This window comes from Mesoplodon mirus, assembly GCF_964341445.2.
Source record: "Mesoplodon mirus genome assembly, chromosome: 3".
Classification (NCBI taxonomy): Eukaryota; Metazoa; Chordata; class Mammalia; order Artiodactyla; family Ziphiidae; genus Mesoplodon; species Mesoplodon mirus.
The window spans coordinates 5,657,330-5,677,558 of NC_138978.1; the positions used below are offsets into that span (position 1 = coordinate 5,657,330).

Sequence of the window (20,229 nt, forward strand, 5' to 3'; positions counted from 1 at the left end):
CTCAGTTGCTTCATGTTTTAATCATCACTACCTCCCCCCTTTGGAGTCAAGAGGCTCAGAGATACCGTTCTGCACGATATAATTTTCTTAAGAGGCAAAAAACTGCTTCTGAGTATCTTCGCGAAGTGCTTCTCAGAGCAGCTGAATCACAGGCAAGAGCCGACTGCACGGCCCACTGCGGCGCCGAAGCTGGACACGCAGCCCAGAGGCAGGAGCCAGTGACCCCTGGGGCAGGCAAGGCGTCGTGGTGACAGTCTTTTGGCGGGGAGATGCATTGGCAGGGCCTGGCTCTGCGATGTCGGGGAGGGTCGGTCTGCAGTGTCCACGCTTGGCAGGGGATGGGTGGGGGATGGGTGGAGGTGGGGGGACGAGCCGGGGCTGCCTGCACTGTCACCGCCGCAGCCAGAACAGAGCCACCCCGACGGGCTGAGCACAGCCGGGTGGCAAGCTCTGTGCGCTTCTGCCCCTTGGCATGACATGGCGTGTTAATCTTGGCCACTGTGCTCCAGACAAGCGCAAACCGATCTCCGAGAGAAGCGAATCGGATTCTGAACACTCACTTAATAGGTGCAAGATTTGCAGGCTGGCAGGAGAGATCATCAGAACATGGCTAGAGAGGCTTCAGCTGTTTCAGTGGGATGAGTGAGGGTCTCTGGGTGGGTTCAGAGATGAGTGGTTGTCTGGCTAGCAGGATCAGCAGGAAGCAGGGAGGGTTTATAAACGTACCACGAAGGATAACTGCTGCTCCACTTGGGGTCACACTCTTTTTTGAAAGGTAAAATTCTCTGTCCTCAGTTGGCTCCAGATGGAGAAGTCCCACATTCTACAAAATTTCCATTTTCTAATGAGGAGGGCATGGAGTAAGGATTCTAGAATCAACTCTGAAGTCACTTTGTTTTCCGTTAGTGGTCACAGGATGACCACGGCCATGGCCAGTGTACCACAAGCAGATCCATTCAGGGTTACGCCCCCACCCGTGACTGTGCCACTGAGATGCTCAGAGGGTCCTCAGAGTTCGTCACATCTGTCTGCATGAAATTGGAACAGAGAGACGTTACCTTTCACTTTTAAAGAGGAAGGATTTTTTCCCTCTCATGTTGTTCCTGGAAATAGCTTACTAAGAAAATAATACCACAATTCTTGAAAAGCAGTCTACCTCCTCTTGCTTTTGTGGTTTAGAAAAGTGAGATCAGTTTGACATTCGGTATTGAAAACTTCCCCGTGAAACAGGTATTTACTGTCTTTTTATTTTGAGAAAAAAGTTCTGTTCCCTAGGGTAAGACCTTCTAATCCTTGTGCATCTTCTCTTCCCATAACTTTCCCTTCCTTTTGTCACATGGGGGCTAAGCTCCGGGTCCTGGAGATGGATAAGCTAGGTATCTTTTCATGCCTCAGTGTCCTCATCTGTAAAATGAAGACAGTGACAGGACCGACCTCACACAATGGCCGTGAGGGTAAATGAGTTAACATTTGTAAAGTTATTTACAGTGACTGGCACGGATTCGGTAAGTGTTAGCTCCGTCCACTTTTTAATCTCTCGTAGGATCGACACACTTTACTCACTCGTGTCAGGATTTACAGTCAGGATGGCAAGGAACGCTGATAAAATATTTCTTCTCCAAGGGTCTCCTTTTCATGATTCAGTTGGCTGTATTTTGAAAATAGTGATGCCATTAGCAATTTTGAGGAAGAACTATGTTGTCACAGCTGTTTGATCCATTTCCCAAGACATTTCATTCACATGCCACAAGGTGATGCTGATGGCTGGCACACTTATCTGGGACTTACCCGTGTCCTGAGCATTTTCATCTGTTAGGTCATTAAATTCTCTCAACACCCCTCGGAGGTAAGGACAGTTACTATCCCCATTTAAGAGTTAAGGAGGGCTTCCCTGGTGGCGCAGTGGTTGAGAGTCCGCCTGCCTGATGCAGGGGACGCGGGTTCGTGCCCCGGTCCGGGAAGATCCCACTCCGCGGCTGGGCCCGTGAGCCATGGCCGCTGAGCCTGCGCGTCCGGAGCCTGTGCTCCGCAACGGGAGAGGCCACAACAGTGAGAGGCCCGCATACTGCAAAAAAACACAAAAAAACAAAAAAACAAACAAAAAAAAGAGTTAAGGAAACTGAGACACCGAAGGTTTTGTTCAAAGTTACACAACTATTCTATGGCACAGCCAGTGTTCTTAACTGTGTCCTGATTGGTCCTTACCCCCCTCCAGCTTCATCTTCTGCCCTCCTCTCTGCTATGGTCCAGCCACATGGCTTCCGCTCCTGGAACGTTCTGCCTCAGGGCCTTTGCATTTGCTCTTACCTAACCCAGCTCTAATGTATGTGTGTGTCTGTGGCTAGAGCCTGGATCAGAAAATAAAATATATATATATTTCTTTCCAGTGTGTGGGTAAAAGATACTACTTAAAAAAAAAATCCAAGTATCTACATCTGTGTGGGGTTGTGTGTGTTCTTTCCCATAGTGATTGCTTTCTTCCAGTGATTTAAATTAAATTGTATTCATTTCATTTGTTTGCTCTAGGGGCCTGTCAACCAGATCTCTCTTCAAGGTTTCCACTGGGGAATTTGCCAAAGAAATGAGGTCCAGGAACCTGAAACCAGGACCTTGACAAAAAGGGGTTTTCTGTTCCTTTCGCTGAGAACTTCGGGCTGCTGTCGAGGCTGCGGTCTTATGTGAAGTGTCAGGGTCACTACCACGCTGGAGAAATCCAGCCTGGACAAAGCCCGGTGATTCGGTTGGGCCGGTGGCCATCTTGGATGCCCGTCCTGCAGGCTCGCCTAGGCCACGTGTCAATGGCCCTTCTTCCAGAACACAACCTCACTCTTCCTTGTTCTGCCCTAGATAACCAGTTCAGGATGTCCATCCTGGAGCGACTGGAGCAGATGGAAAGGAGGATGGCTGAGATGACCGGGTCCCAACAGCACAAGCAGGGGAGCGGAGGAGGGAGCAGCGGAGGGGGCAGCGGGAGTGGGAACGGAGGAGGCCAAGCTCAGGTACGAGTCTGCGCGGACTGTCGCCTTTCATGGTGTCTGATGTTTTCTTGATGTGCAAGGCTGTCGATCACAAGTCCCTTCTCTGCTGCTGCTGGCACCCTTCCTGGAAGAGGCGAAAGGCAGGGGGGTGCTTTGTAGTCCCTGTGTTTCTGAGTATCCAACTCTGTGTGTTAGGGAAGAGGCCTTGGACTGTGAGGCTTCTCAGTGGTTCACCTTCCTAAGCCTTGAGTCACTTACTGATCTCAGAAATCACTGCAGTCACCTGCCAGCGGGAGGGCGGGCATCCAGTGACGGAACAGAGGCCAAGAGATGACTCAGATTCGCTGGGCTGAGTTCAATTAGAGCCTATTTTGTGTTTTGTGTTCTATCTTTATCTTAAGTATAAATAGAAAACATAATTGTTTTATAAGGGCCCAGAGAAACTGTTTCTGTAATTTTTCAGTGCAGAATAGTAGAACATTACACATTCTGTCGTTGTTACAAATGCTTTTTCATCAGTTCCGTGATGAATGCATTATTATTGTCAGGTACAGGGAAATCATCAAATATTATTTTAGAGTCCCATTAGTCTTGAAGGCTTTATGTCAATTTCATTTAGGAGCTTCATTTTGGGGAAGTTTCCTAGGCAGAAATTATTTTTCAGGAGGCCCTAGAATAAAATTTTCTAATTAATTAATTTATTAATTGATTTATTTTTTTGGCTTTGTTGGGTCTTCATTGCTGCGCGCGGGCTCTCTCTAGTTGCGGCGAGCGGGGGCTACTCTTTGTTGCAGTGCGTGGGCTTCTCATTGCGGTGGCTTCTCTTGTTGCGGAGCACGGGCTCTAGGAGCGTGGGCTCCGTAGTTGTGGCGCACAGACTTAGTTGCTCTGTGGCATGTGAGATCTTCCCGGACCAGGGATTAAACCCGTTTTCCCCTGCGTTGGCAGGCGGATTCTTAACCCCTGCGCCACCAGGGAAGTCCCCTAGAATGAATTTAAAGGGACTGATGGTGTTTCTTACCTCCACCACTGAGACATCACCTAAAAACCTCAAATAATTCCCCCTCTTTCTCTTCAAGATGAATGTTGATTTTTTTCTGAACAATTATATTTTAAAGTGAACATTTGGAGTTTTATGATCCTTGTAAATATCAAGTATTAGTAATATTTTTAATAATAGATGAAACACATCTATTTCATCACAATAGATGAAAACAAAGCATACGGTACCACACCCCCGAAACTAACCTTTTTCCGGGAGTTTCCTTCTTATTTCTCTCCTATCTTCAGAAATCAATGGAAAAGGAAAGACTTGGCACAAAGTAAAATATTATTAAGGCTTCCTGTCCGCCGGATACTACTGCTTTATAAAAAGAAGTAAACGTTATTTACTGTCTATCTCACGGCTAAAATAAGAGATTCCCATGAAATCCTTTTTCTTTCACCAACAAAGCCTGCATAAAGGGAATGGAGAGTAGTGTCATTTTATAGCTCACCTATCTGGCAACTGGCCTATTGTCTGATCCCATATTAACTGCTATTGAATACTCTTTCATCAGTTTAAGCTGGCTTCAATAAATATCTGTGTCCACCTTATGTGATAGAGATGGAGCTATTTTTGTTAATGCAAACAAATTCCCTCTTTGCTCACTACCCAGTGACTTCCGTGTGCCCCTGAATGTATCTGTCTGGTGTGTATAGAGCAGCTGTGCCTGGGCCTTTCGAGTCAAGGTCATTCTGCTGCAGGTCGGGGTTGCCCGACTGTGCTCCTCTAAACGTGTCACGACAGTTCTAGCGAGGGTGACATTAACCATCCTCTGCCTTTTTATTTTTGCAGCCATTTTTTTTTTCCAGATTTCAAATCAAAAAACAATGAAGAGCAACAATGTTTCTGTAGCAATTGAATTTCATGGGGTTTGTAACTGGACAAAATACCTTTAAAATAATACCAGAGAGGAGAATTAGACCAGAAGGGCCATTTATTCGGGGTGGAGCGATGGGGGGTGGGGGTGAAACGTAAAAGTGCTAGAGCAGAGACTCAGATAAGCTGTTGAGGTTCCTAACTTTGATTTAATTTTTCTTCTTTCACAACCTCCTTTTACAAAAAAGAGAAGAAAGCCAGGTGGCTAACATGAGTGAATTTCTCTTTCTCGTGTTCCTCTGTGGTTAGCAAGAACGCTTAAATTTCGAGGCCTCTCATGCCTTCCCCAGTGTCCTTTTTGCTTTATATAAAGGACTGGATTATTACTGGATTTTTTAAAATCTGTTTTTTCAATTGAGATAAAATTGACATATAATATCATATTAGTTTCGGGTGCACAACATGATGATTCAGTATTTGTATCCATTTTGCCAAATCATCACCATGACAAGCCTAGTTAACATCCATCATCACACATAGTTACAATTTTTTTTTTCCTTGTGATGAGAACTTTTAAGATCTGCTGTCTTAGCAACTTTCCAGTATGCAGTGCAGTCTTATGAACTATAGTTGCCATGCTGTACATTGCATCCCCAGGACTTATTTGTTTTATAACTGGAAGTTTATACCTTTTGACCCCCTTCACCCATTTTTCCCACCTCCTCCCCCCACCTCTGGCAACTATCAGGCTGTTCTCTGTATCTATGAAGTCAGGAGGCTTCTGTGTGTGTGTGTGTGTGTGTGTGTGTGTGTGTGTGTGTTTTAAGATTCCGCATATAAGTGGCATCATACAGTGTTTGTCTTTCTCTGACTTATTTCACTTAATGTAACGCCCTCAAGGTCCATCCATGTTGTTGCAAATGTATTACTGGATATTTCTAAGTGCTTCTTTAGGGAGAAAAATCCCCATCTAAGTGACTTAATTCTCCTTCAGAAGGAGCAGGGGAATCAAAAGCTCCAGGCAGCCGGTGGTGGAAGCACACGTTACCCTGCCTTGCTCTCCCCTGACAGTTTACTGCCTGCACTGTTTCCTTCAGCTGGGAGGCTGGGGCCACATTTTCTGTTCGTTTCTTTTTTAGCAGTATATACTTTCCCTGAGCTGGATCAGCACGAAGCTCGCAATCAGAGCGTCAGCTGCAGCAGACGGACTCTGATGTCCTTAGAGTTACAGAAAATTGCTGTGTGCCCGGCTGCGGACATGTGCCGCTGAGCTGGACGCGGCACGTTCTGTTCTCCCTTTCGAGATGTCTTATTTTCAGCTTCATGCTTCCCGTTTTCCGCTGCAAATCATAATGCGCTGGTTTCCCACCCCGGCATCCGAATGCTGACTTGGTACAGGGCCTTTGGTCCTCCGATCGGAACACGTGCCATTTCATTACAGTGCGCATCTGGCCCCGGGACCCTGGGGAGCTGCTTTGAGAGCCGCGTGGTTGTCGTGTGCGAGAAGATGATGAGCCGGGCCTGCTGGGCAAAGTCCAAGCATCTGATCCACTCAAAGACTTTCCGTGGAATGACCCTCCTCCACCTGGCCGCAGCCCAGGGTTACGCCACCCTCATCCAGACCCTGATCAAATGGCGGTAAGGCTGGGGCCAGACGGCCGCTGTCATCCTCACCCCTCAGCAGGCCTTTCCTCTTAGGGTGTCCACTGGTGGAGGGAAATCTGGCCATTCGGGGAGCGTGGTAGCCTGAGAGCAAAGGGCTCTCTCTGTGGATAGTTCCAAGAAGTTCTATGAACTTCTGCCCGAGAAGTCCTGAGTGAGATGCTGAACTAAACATTGGACTTTTTATTTCCCCTGGGCCTCTGGCAAAACGGAGAGCCCAGAGCACCCTAGGGAGTCTGGGGCTCTATTTCTTCACGCCAGGAATGTGAGTCGCCCAGTTTGGTTTCATCTCTGTGGGTTTCATAACGTTCTGGTATTTTTTAACGTGGATTCATTGTGCAGTAATTTCTGGTGCTGTTTGTTCCAGCACAAAGCATGCAGATAGCATTGATTTGGAACTGGAGGTTGACCCCTTGAATGTGGACCACTTCTCCTGTACTCCTCTGGTAAGAAATGAGTTCATTTATTCCCCGAACTGTTTTTCTAGGCTGGCATAAGGATGTGCTTGGTTCCCTTTGTATTACCCCTCATTGAACGTACGACATGTATCAGAGCTACTTTGTCATGGTAACGTTTTATGGCCCCATTGAGATCGGTGCCGAGGACCAATGTGTCGGTTGGCAGCAATGGCAAAAGTGAAATATGTTTTTTAACTCGTATTGAGGAAGCTCGCTTTGTCTCTCTTTTTTTTTCAGATGTGGGCGTGTGCTCTCGGGCACTTAGAAGCAGCTGTCGTGCTGTACAAGTGGGACCGTCGGGCTATCTCTATTCCGGACTCTCTAGGAAGGCTGCCTTTGGGAATTGCCAGGTCAAGGGGTCATGTGAAATTAGCAGAGTGTCTGGAGCACCTGCAGAGGGACGAGCAGGCTCAGCTTGGACAGAACCCCAGAATCCACTGTCCTGCAAGTGAGGAACCCAGTGCAGAGAGCTGGATGACCCAGTGGCACGGTGAAACAATCCACTCCCCAGAAATACCCAAAGGAGTCACCGTCATTGCAAGTACCAATCCAGGTAAACAGTTCAAATGATTACATCTCAGAACTTGGCAGATTTCCCTTTTGCTGTCATGCAGCTACCCTCAGAAAAGTCCATAGGATATTCACATACATTTAAGGGTTTGGGGTTTTTTTTTTTTTTTTAGTGTTTCTAATTTTCCTTTTAGTTATTAGAATGCCTAGTGCTTTCCCCGGCCCATCCCACCCCAAAACTGCAGAAAGTAGCAAAAAAAAAAAAAAAAAAAATCTATGTTCATGCAAGAAAGAACTACAGATTTTGGAGGAGGATTATCTGAATATAGTATATGCTGCTGGGGAATATTGAAATGTTAGGGACATGTCTTGAGTTCTGGCTTTGCACTTTGTGTCTCTCAGGCATAGAGAAAGTGTTAATTCTTTAGGATTCCTAATTGTATCGCCTATCCTGACTGTCCTTTCTACTGTACTTTTCAGAGCTGAGAAGACCTCGGTCTGAACCCTCTAATTACTCCAGCAGTGAGAGCCACAAAGATTATCCAGCTCCCAAAAAGCATAAATTGAGCCCTGAGTACTTCCAGGCGAGGCAGGAGAAGCTGCTTTCCACTGCACTGAGTCTGGAACAGCCAAATATCAGGAAGCAGAGCCCTAGTTCTAAGCAGTCTGTCCCCGAGACAATCAGCCCCAGTGAAGGAGTGAGGGACTACAGCCGGGAAATCTCCCCTCCCACTCCAGAGACTGCAGGATTCCAAGCCTCTGGATCTCAGCCGGTAGTAAAGTGGAATTCCAAAGATCTTTACATTGGTGTGTCTACAGTACAGGTGACTGGAAGTCCGAAGGGGACCAGTGTAGGAAAGGATGCAACACCTTCACAGGTGCGTCCACGGGAACCAGTGAGTGTCCTGATGATGGCTCACAGAGAGGTGGTGAACACAGAGCTGGGGTCCTACCGTGATAGTGCAGAAAGTGAGGAGTGCTCACAACCCATGGATGATATACAGGTGAGCGTGGGGAAGGTACACCTGCAGAGGCTGATCCATCCGTCCTAGCTTCCTTGGTCTTTACTGCCAATTTCCAGAGGTCATGTCATCTTCTCACCAGTGAAAGGTTCGAAGTCTGGGCTTATATATCAGAATTTTGGAGTGTCTTCTTTACTTGGGCCACATTTTCACTTGTGAGTCAAGCATTGTGAACAGGGCCTAAATACCAGGGACTCAGATCTCAGTAGAGCCTTGTACTAGCTCCTCAAAACTCCTACAATAAGTCTTTTGCTTCCTCCTTGCATCCAGGGTGACTGATTTTGCTGTTTCAAGTACTAGTTAGAGTCACGGCCTGATAATGGCTAGAACAGGAGGCCTGTGGGTAGAATTGGAATGATGTAAGTGATTTGATAAGCACAGCAAGCGTCTAGTTCTTGTAAAGGCATATTTCATCTGAGGCTCTCATGAGGTGCAGTGGAATATCCCTAAAGCTGATAATTGACTACTTTTATAATAAATCCAGGATCCTTTTAGAGCATCACAGTTGTTATAGATTAAGAGAATACATACTGAAGTAAATTTGAGGTTAGGCTCTTAAACAAGCAAATTCCATTCATTAAAATATACTCTATGGGGAGGACAAAATGAGCATCCTCAGAACATGTGTCTGACTTCCTCTCTTTCCCTCTTCCCATTGATAGAATCCAAAACAAATACAAAAGGAGAAAACTCCCATAAGAAATTCACGAGGGCACCTGTGCCTGTAGAAATAATGGGGATCTCGTATCCCAGACAGCATTCCTAGATAGGTCTGGTTGCTAAAACACTCCTGTTCATTGCATCCCAGGGGACCCTTCCTACCAGCCCCCACTGTTTAGCACAGGACAAGAATCATGCACACTTAACAGTATGTTTCCATCCCTGGTGAGTGGTGGGCGCCCCGCTACTGATCTACCAACCACTACCATTGTGGGGAGGCCTTCCTCAGGAAATCAAATAATATTTGAGATGAGGGGTTGGCACATTTTTTCTGGAAAGGGCCAAATAGTAAATATTTCAGGCTTTGTGGGCAATACAGACTTCGTCATGACTATTCAGTCTGCCTTTGTAGCACAAAAGCAGCCTTAGACAATATTAAACAAATGAGTTGGCCATGTGCCAATAAAACTTTATTTACACAAATAGTTAGCTAGCTGGGTTTGACCTGCCATAGTTAAAGCCCTGTTTTAAACAATTTCTGATGGAGCCCATACTAGATATTAATTCTGAGCAATCTAGAACAATATTGATAAATATAAACATATAATAATAAATCACCAGACTATGAAAATCAGCAGCTTAAAAGAGGGGAACTAAGATGAGCATCTAGAACAGTACTGTCCACCAGAACTTTCTGCAGTGATGGAAACATTCTATGTCTGCCCTGTCCAATATGGTAGCCAGTGGCCATGAGTGGTACTGAGCATTGGAAATGTATTCAGTGTGAATCGGGAATTGAATTTCTGATTTTACTTAAGTTTAATTAAGTTTGAATAGCCATTGGATAGCACAGCTTTAGAGCAACTGGCCCTTACTGAAACAGTTGATGCAGGAAATAGAAAATAACCTAAAAAAAATCTACTTTATATTTTCACAGAAACTTCAGAGAATATTTTACTAATTTAAGAGCACATACCTATGAAAAAAGCAGCAGTCTAAAGAAGCATTTTAGCCAAATGAAAAAATTAACAATTAAAATTAATGAAATAATTCAAGAAATGGCAAGCCAGAGTTCCTGCAGGAGTGAACAGTAAAACCAGTAATACTGATATCTCTGAATAATTATTGATAGTGTGGTTGCATGATAAGCAATTCTTTAAATAAAAGAAGAATAATGTTTCAAAAAGTAACCTAGAACTAAGATTCTAAGTTGTTTTAACGAAACCAGGGAGGTAGGGAAAGGAAGGTAAAGTGTATTAAAGCAGTTCCCCTGTCCAGGGAAAATCAAAGTTTGTTCCAATTATGATATTGATAGATATGTGTAGCCTGAAATATGCTTGTTAGAAATGTCAAGTTAATAGGTAGTGAAAAAAAAAATACAGAATTTCTATGTCATATAAAGGGGAAAAAAGAAAATTTGGCCCATTCAGGAAAAGTTCAGTAATGGTAATAAAGAAAAAAGCAACAACAGAAATAATACTCTATAACATAATATTATAGGAATATTTTCAAACGTGACTTATTCCCACTTTGGAAACTGTTAATTCTATTAAAAGATTCTCAGATTGGGTAAAAAAAAAAAAAAAAAAAAAAAAAGGAAGCAAAATATACCATATACTGCTTGTAAAAGAATTAAAATGAAATGAAACAGAAAGAGTGAAAATGATGTGATAGGTAAAGATATAACAGACAAATGAAAATAAAAAGAAAAAAGATAAAAAGTACAGGTAAGGCAAATAGTATATATATATATAATTTGTCAAAACGATATGACTGTAGTGAGCCATTATGCACCTAACAACATAGCTTCTAAATATTAAAGCAAGTAAAGATGAAGAAATGTGGAACCATAACTATAATCATAATGTGAGACTAACACAACTGTTTCAAAATTTGTCAGCTCAAGTATGAAGAGGATATGAAAATATTGACAATACAATTAGAAAGTTTGACTATGTATATTTAATATATGATATATATAATTATGTAGATGTATGAATACACATAGTAAATATACATATCAGTGTTCTTTTTAGACATCCAAGACCATTTATGAAAACTGCTCGTATACTAGGACCCAAAGAGAATTTAAATAAAAACCCAACATCATTTGAATAAAAAACCTGAAAGTCATTTAAATTCCATTGCCTTTTGTAGCTATCACAATGAAAAATCAGCTACTTGGTTTCTCAGAATGTTGCATTTATTATGATATTAAGGTGTTCTTACACTGACACGTGTTTATATGATAGAGGATTTGGGAGAGGAGTGACTACAGATAGTTATAACCTTCAGTCTCCAGAAATTCCACTTTTTAATACTTTCATGAAAAAAAAATCAAGGTAGGACTTACCTCCTCCTGTTTGACTCACAAACCAAGAAAGCCAATATAGAAGGAAAAGAAAAACTGTGATATTTTTTCCTTAAATGTTTTCATTTTTATTCCTGTCACAATAATTCTTGTTCTTCATTGAATATTTAGAAAATTACCTAAGATAAGTGTTTTTAAGAGTTTTATTGAGGTGTAATTTACATACCATAAAATTCACTCACTTTAAGTGTCCAGTGTAATGAACTCTTGTGAATTTATACAGCTGTGCAATCATCGCAGTCCCATTTAGAACACTTCCATCACACCCCAAAAGTTCCCTGTGCCCCTTTGCAGTCACCCTCTGTTCCCATACCAGCCCTGGGCAACCACTGATCTGATTTCTCTCCCCCAGAATTTTGCTTTTTCTAGAAATGTTGTATAAATGGAATCATAAACTGTCATACTCTGTGTCTGGCTTCTTTCACTTAGCATAATGTTTTTCAGGTTCACGCATGTTGTAAGATAAGCATTTTGTCATTTTTGTATAGATCCTTTCAGAACATTTTCAATGCACTTCAAAACTTAAACTGCTATATTTCAACTTCCATTTTCAAGAGATGTGCAAGGAAACTTTTAAAAACAAAGTCGTATCTCTGATTCTGACCAAATATATCTACTCCAGACTAGTTTTGAGGATTCCTAAATGTATCCATTAGGAATGTATTTTGGGTGCAGGTATCAGCAACCTAACTCCAGTGGTTTAATAAGAAAATGACTTATTTTTCTCACAGAAGTCCAGAGGTTCCGTTGCTCAATAATGCCGTCCGGGACCAGGATTTTTTCTGGATTTTATGTTCTTTTGCCTTTCCTCTTCGTGCTTGTTGCTTTGTTGTTGTAATGTGGCTTCTGGAGCTCATCTGTAGTCAGAGCAGGAAGAGGAGGGGAAAGGGCCAGGTGCATCGATAACCTTTCATCAGGAAAGCAAAAGCTTTGCCCAGAGCCCACCCAGCAGACTTCTGTGCAGTCTCCTGTCCAGAAGTGGGTCACGGATCCTCCCCCTGTTGGTGCACGGAAGGTGGGAAACCAAGAAGGGGATTAGGACAGTTGGCTTGTATCCATCACGAGCTGTCCCCTGGATGCTGGCCCATTGCTGCTGTCTACAAAACGGGGGTTCTCTGGGCAAAAGGCAAAATGGGGTGATGGTGGCCAGGTAACCAGTAGTGTCACTGCAATAATACGACCAGGACTGCCCAGTCCTAGCATCCTGAACTGGTTGATCCTAGCTGAGAGCAGAAAGTAGGCACAAGCCAGATGTTCTCAAAGACTTAAGGTTTGGGACCAAACTGTGATGTGGAGGTAATCAGATCTGGGATCTCAGCATATTCAGGTGAATCGGAAAACCTTACGATGAGATGGGAGGGCACTGGACTGAGGGGTAAGCCCGCCCTCTCTCCTGTCTTTCTTTCCAAGGGGGGGGGGAGTGGGGGTAGGCCTGGATAACCTCTAAGGTGCCACCCTAACCTGAGTGTCCTGTGACCTCTGGGCCCCAGGTGAACATGATGACCTTGGCAGAGCACATCATCGAAGCCACCCCTGAGCGGATCAAGCAGGAGAACTTTGTGCCCACGGAGTCCCCGGCACTGGAGAGGACGGACGCGGCCACCATCAGCAGTACAATGAGCTGGCTGGCCGGTTACCTAGCTGACGTGGACCATCTGCCAAATGCCGCCCAGATCAGGTCAGTAGTGCTTGTGGGCTACTCCCCAGGGCAGGCTCCTGGGTTTACGTGGAGGCTCCGGAGGCCCACTGGATCTGAGGAGTCCCATGTAATGAATGCCGTTGTCAAGGAAGGAAGGAAGCGTTAAGACGGGTTCCATGGCCTCTTCCAAGGCCCCCTCATGTCCTCACCTCTCCCATGATTTTTCTTCCCACGTCAGAGTGCAGGAGATAATGTATCCTGGTGTTCTCCCGCCAGTTCAACTGAAGTTTCACGATTGGATAGTGGACTCAGTGGATTTAGTACTTAGCACAGTACTAAACTCATAACAGGTGCTCAGTGTGAAGTTACTAACTGAAGGACATTCAGAGTCTGCTTAGCAGCTCTCTGGACTGAGTGAAGGCATATCCCTCATGGTCCACAGTAGGTACCATCTTGTCCACATGGTCCACAGTAGGTACCATCTTGTCTCGTTGACCAGCGTGCAATGGATCATGCAAACCAATCACCAGCCTCTCTCCCCTGTGTCTCCTCTTGTTTCAGAAGTGCATATAACGAGCCTCTAACCCCTTCTTCTAATACCAGCCTGAGCCCTGTAGGCTCACCATGCAGTGAAATAGCTTTCGAGAAACCCAGCCTTCCCTCCGCCGCAGACTGGTCTGAATTCCTGAGTGCGTCTACCAGTGAGAAGGTGGAGAATGAATTTGCTCAGCTGACTCTGTCTGATCACGAACAGAGAGAACTCTATGAAGCAGCCAGGCTTGTCCAGACAGCTTTCCGGAAATACAAGGTAAAAGACAACAGAGTCCTGATGTGGTGACACTCTTAAGATCGGGAAAAGTCAGAGTCGTTCAAACTAAAACATATGCTGTTTCTTTTTTTTTCTTCTGAATTGATAGAATTGTTATTTGACATTATTAATTAGGTCCCATGAGATTATTAATAATTGTCAGAAGATTTAGTGAAATAAAACTGACGAGTAGTGTGATGGTTGTCACCATCTGAACTTACTCTTGGTAACAATAATGGATATTTATTATCTAATTAATATAAAGTAAGTTGACACCTCTGCCACAAGGAATTTATGACCTAGAACAGGGGTTTCTAGCTAGAGGCCTGGTGACTGATTGTCCTAAAATTTTATGGTAAAGTGCATTTTTGGTGGGAAAGGGCCCAGAGCCTTCCACAGTTTCTCAGAGGAATCTTTGACTTCCCTAAGAAGGTGTTACGAGCCATCAATCATTGATCCAAAAGTAGAGGACTCGGACTTCCCTGGTGGCGCAGTGGTTAAGAATCCACCTGCCAATGCAGTGGACACGGGTTCGAGCCCTCGTCCAGGAAGATCCCACATGCCACAGAGCAACTAAGCCCGTGCGCCACAACTACTGAGCCCGCATGCCACGACTACCGAAGCCCGTGCGCCTAGAGCCCGTGCTCTGCAACAAGAGAAGCCACCACAGTGAGAAGCCTGCGCACCACAATGAAGAATAGCCCCCACTCGCTGCAACTAGAGAAAGCCCGCGCGCAGCAATGAAGACCCAACGCAGCCAAAAATAAATAAATTAATTAATTAACATTTAAGAATCTGCCTGCCGGGCTTCCCTGGTGGCGCAGTGGTTGAGAATCTGCCTGCCAATGCAGGGGACACGGGTTTGAGCCCTGGTCTGGGAAGATCCCACATGCCGTGAAGCAACTAGGCCCGTGAGCCACAACTACTGAACCTGCGCGTCTGGAGCCTGCGCTCCGCAACAGTGAGAGGCCCGCGCACCATGATGAAGAGTGGCCCCCGCTTGCCGCAACTGGAGAAAGCCCTCGCACAGAAATGAAGACCCAACACAGACAAAAATTAATTAATTAATTAACTAAAAACAAACAAAAAAAGAAGCTGCCTGCCAATGCAGGGGACATGGCTTCGAACCCTGGTCCGGGAAGATCCCCCATGCCACGGAGCAACTAAGCCCGTGCGCCACAACTACTGAGCCTGTGCTCTCGAGCCCGAGAGCCACAACCACGGAGCCTATGTGCCACAACTACTGAAGCCCGTGCACCTAGAGCCTGTGCTCTGCAGCAGGAGAAGCCACCGCAATGAGAAGCCCGTGCACCACAACGAAGAGTAGCCCCCGCTCCCCACAACTAGAGAAAACCCGAGCGCAGCAACAAAGACCCAACGCAGTCAAAAATAAAGAAATAAATAAAAACAAAAGTAGAGGACTTGGTTTTATCTTAGGAAAGAGAGCAGAGAGCAGGAATGTACAAGGACCAATAGTGCAATACCTAATTCTTTAAATACTTTGAAAATGAATATTGTTTTAGGCCTCCTAACATCCACATATGATGCTTCTATTTAGAAGCAGGAATAATCAGAGAGTTATTCTGTAAATTCATTTCTTAAATTTATCTTGATTCTAACTTATCACTGCATTTTGGTAAACCTCTGGTCTCAGTTCTGAGAAAGTCAATTAAATGAGTCATGATTCCATTTAAGTCTTGGGACAGTTGCATTTTTTATACTACATCATTATTTCTTTTCTTGCCTCACTTTCCCTTGAAGGGCCGACCCTTGAGGGAGCAGCAGGAAGTAGCAGCAGCTGTCATTCAGCGTTGTTACAGAAAATATAAACAGGTGAGCCAGCTTCTGGGTCGCCAGGGGAACGTGCCTTATTCACACAGCATCCAAACAGGCCTGGGGGGTCTGGTGTGTGGTTTCGCAAAGAGCACAACATCCAGTGCCTGATCCAAAGGCTGACTTTGAATTGCCTTGATTAAAAACCAAAGGGAAGTGTTCCAGAAGGGAAAAAAAACAAAAACAAGCCATCAAAAAGCCACCTGCAACTAATGCCGCAAAATAATTTTTGTTCAGATCGTTGACCTCTTAGTGGTGTCACATGCCTGCAGCATTGGTCTGATACTGAGGAAGTTATTTGTGTCTGAAATAAGGCTCTGTCTCAGTCATTTTACCTATAAACTAATTAGTAATTAAAGAACTCCAGGGAATTTAATATGGTGATTGGAGTAGGTAAATCCTAATTGTTATCGTTGACCTTGAATTATACACATTACATAATCCTGAGCAGCTTTTCCTTTTGGCTTCTTCTTATCCAATTTAAAATGAAGAACTGTAAAAATCTGAAGAAACCCGGAATATCTTAAACTGTTTTGTATTCCAGACTGTTTTGTATTCCTTAGTTAAGTGTTGCAGGAAGAGTATCTGAGTTACTCTTTCGTGCAGTATTGCTATTTCTGAAACTACCTGCAAGGTCATGTAGCTCCCCTCAATGGGGAAGAGAGCACCTGGTACGTCCTGGATCTTTTAGGCTCATCATCTCATTTTCTCCTTACAAAAATATCTGAAGTAAACAATTTTATTTCCATTTTGCAGATGAAGAAGCTGAGGCTCAGAGAGATTAAGTAAATATTAGACCTTTCTAACCACCTAGGTGGTGATAAAATGTTAAAAATTGCCGAATTGAGTTCTGACCGGTTCATACAATAAAGCTCGGTCCTGTCAGTAGATTCTAGAACCTTTTATTAGGTTGTGCTTTCGGTAGGTCTTACATTTTTATTTAAGGAATAATAAATGCTGAGATGTATACCAGCCACACAGAAATCCAGGATTCTGTTCTCTTGTTATTTCTAGCATTTGTCTGATTCAGGTTGCCATGTTCTCAAGTTTCTTTAGGATTAAGCTCTAATGGTGAGGGGCGGGGAACCTCTTTAGCTTATAGCCATTGAGTTCATGATCCCAGGAAATGAAGGTTTATTGTGTAAACGCTGACACCACAGTCCCTGTAGCCCCAGAGCAGGGAACCATCCTGGCTTGTTGTTAGCCCGAGCAATACTCAGAATCAAAGTTTCAAGTCTGTGATTTCAGCAGGTATTTATTCCAAAATGTGAGTTTGGTTGTTTTTTTTTTAATCCCCTCCCAAAGAAGTGTTGGCTACAACCAGAAAGACGGAAGGCATTTTTTAAAAAATACTGACAAATATAAGACAAGTATTTTGGAAGATGGAAGGCATGAAGGTAGCCAGGTTGCCTTTTCTCCTTTTTTTTTTTTCTTTTTGTTGGGAGTTTCGTTGGTTCTGGTTCTGGTTTTTCATTTCCTTCTATTCGGCAATCTAACATTAATCTTGTATTTTCTGTTTCTCCCCCAAGCTGACATGGATAGCCTTGAAGGTAATGATACACCCAAGTCCTCTCACAAACCATTCCACCAGAGTCACACACTTCACACCCATCACCAACTACAAGAAGGGGCCATTAAGATGGCACGGTCATTCCGTAGGCATACCCCCCTCGCCCGGCCACCTCACCACAGCACATCTATCCTCTGGGGACCACGTGGTGATGCCGTTGCAGTGGGTTTCAGCAGTAACAGTCATTGGACATTTTCTTGGCCAGTGTCCATCTAAACAATCCATCCAAAACAATTGCCGTGAACCCTGTGAGCCACTGAAGATATTTCCCTTTTTCCCATCGTGCTTCACCATGGCCCGGGAGGTTCTGACTATGCAGAGCGCACGGGTCAAGGCGATGGAAACGCCATAGGATGCAGCATTCTTGTCTTAAAAGACTTTTGGCCAAATGAAAATGTCAGGTGGGTCAGATAAGACTAAAGAGGATTCTTGCAGAAGGGCCCTGTGTCTGTTTCCTTTCCTCACTCCACCTCGTACATGCAGAGAGATACTTAGGCACAGGGATTTTCTGAGGAATACTTGTCCCTCTGATGGTAAGTCGCCTTCTTGTGAGCAAAGCGCTTCTCTGTGACTTCTTGTCCCCAGACTTGTAGCCTATGTCGTTAGCAATCTGGACATAGTCTTTTTTAAAATCTGGAGAGCTCTGCATTTTTCCTGCCTGGACTCTAATAGGGAAGAGGACCCATCCTCCCCGCCCCGTGCCTTCATGCCTCACTTTCCATCTCTGCGGCAAGCTGGCCGGAGGGTGCTGGGCCTGGCTCCCAAGCCGTCCCCGGCTCCGGGGCCGCTTTCCAAGTTTCATGGCTTCACCCCACTGTCGGTCTTACGAGCATTAATCTTTTGCAGGTTAAAATGGCTTAAAGGTGTCAGCGTTTCATGATAAGCCTTGTATTTGGGACCTTGTAACTCAGAAATTTGTCGAGTGGAATGCTAGTTAGAAATCAGATGCTGACTGCTAAGTAGATTTGTGCTTGGCAGGAATTGGGAGGCATCCAATTAAAAATGGGAGGTTAATTTAAAATATTTCCAAATTGGAGAGGAAATATTCATCTTCGGCATTTCAAGTTTTACTTCCTAAATAATACTTTTTTGATTCCTAAATGTCTCGGTTTATTGCCATTAAAACTTTTTTCCAAAAAGGGCAAACAATTTTGATATTTGAGGGGAAAAAAACCACATTTAAATCAATGCATTGTCTGAAGGAAACCCTTAAAGTAACATTTTGCATTTTGGAAAGGTAGGTGAAAAGATGCCTAGTTTGCCTCTTTAATGATGCAACCCCAGAGGATAAGAAAAGAAAGGGAAAAGTATTCCTCCTTGCCGTCCCCACCTGGTGGGCTCAGAGGACACCCAGGCCTGCGTGGCCCCCCTTGTTACTGCTGTGCTTCTTCTTGTTCCCCCTGCAGTATGCACTTTATAAAAAGATGACACAGGCTGCCATCCTGATCCAGAGCAAATTCCGAAGTTACTACGAACAAAAAAAATTCCAGCAGAGCCGGCGTGCTGCTGTGCTGATCCAGAAGTTCTACCGGAGTTATAAAAAATGTGGCAGGAGACGGCAGGCGCGGCGGACGGCAGTCATCGTACAGCAGAAACTCAGGTGGGTCAAGATTTGTGGCGGCCAAGAGAACCCCAGCTGAGTCGAAAGAACTGCCCCGTGTTGACACGCAGGCCTGTACAAGGAGTAAAGCATCTCGCAGCTCTTTTCTTCCCAGACCAGTCTCGATGTCGCATGTTTGTAGAGTTACGTCTGTGCTCTTTGCCTGTTTTTGTCTATTTAGCTTCTCCTTTCTCTCTCCCCACCCCCCATCCAATCATTTTGATGCCACCACCCAGTTTCACCTTGTGTCAGAGTCTGGCTGGACCCCAGTTCCTACTCAGAGAGGTGGCACTGTGCTATAGTCGTCTAAAGTGTAGCGTTTCTATACCTAAGACCTTGGGAGAGTAGGTAGTACTCAGCCACTCCGTTTTGAAGAGTGTAATAAAAACTTCTAGCACCGGAAAATGCACTGACGAAAGAAGTTTAGAAAATAATAGCCCAAAGAGAGTGGCAGACACAGGCGAATCAATTTCTAAACCGAGAAAGTCTATCTAATGCCTTTTTGAACAAACGAGCTTATAAAGACTTGGGGAAGAACAGTCACAGGACATCTTATCTTTAGTCTTTCTATTATCTCCCTCCAAGTAGGTGAAAGTGTCTGTAGTCCCCTCCCTCCTTCTCTCCCAGTGATGCCCAGACTCAGAACCATAAAATAGGCTTGTGCTCTTGGATTTGCCACATGAGCTGTTTGGCTAAGAGTTTTCTCTCACTGCTGACCTGCTTTCAACTTTCGCACATGAAGCTTTACAGCACCCTTCTCGTGACAGTAATTCATATTCTGGCTTTTTCAGGAGCAGTTTGCTAACCAAAAAGCAGGACCAGGCTGCTCGAAAAATAATGAGGTTTCTACGCCGCTGTCGCCACAGGTACCTTAACCCTCATCCCGACATTTTCCTCTTCGAGAATAATAAAACCACCCTCATCGCCTTAACCGCTCATGAACTCCTTGGTGAAGCTAATCCCCCACAAATAGTCAGGGTACACGTCCCAAATGACACTAGGATAACAGAACTCTTTAACTAGGGACTGAGCTGCTGCCGTGAGAATACCGGTCGCTGTTCCAGACGATGCTGTGTAGAGATCGAACCGTGGAGATCATGCCAGTGTTTTTGTTTTAATTTGGGTGCAAGGACAACTTAGTCGGACTGGCTTTTCATTCCAGATTTTTCTTTAGCAGTGTGTTCTTCACTCTAAACCCTTACTGTGCTAACGTGTGTCCAAACAGAAAAGACACAGAGTTTCTATTCTGAAGGAAAG

The 20,229-nt window shown here is 44.5% G+C and overlaps 1 protein-coding gene across 1 annotated transcript in view; it reads left to right on the forward strand.

Moving 5' to 3' along the window:
- CAMTA1 (calmodulin binding transcription activator 1) overlaps window positions 1–20,229 on the forward strand; it is a 916,345-nt gene that overhangs the window by 881,171 nt on the left and 14,945 nt on the right. Inside the window, 11 exon segments of the mRNA XM_082612607.1 lie at window positions 2,848–2,999; window positions 6,281–6,477; window positions 6,869–6,947; window positions 7,197–7,512; window positions 7,950–8,473; window positions 13,013–13,200; window positions 13,723–13,969; window positions 15,731–15,802; window positions 17,332–17,352; window positions 18,779–18,972; window positions 19,764–19,838. Of these exon segments, the coding sequence (XP_082468733.1) occupies window positions 2,848–2,999; window positions 6,281–6,477; window positions 6,869–6,947; window positions 7,197–7,512; window positions 7,950–8,473; window positions 13,013–13,200; window positions 13,723–13,969; window positions 15,731–15,802; window positions 17,332–17,352; window positions 18,779–18,972; window positions 19,764–19,838 (2,065 nt within the window).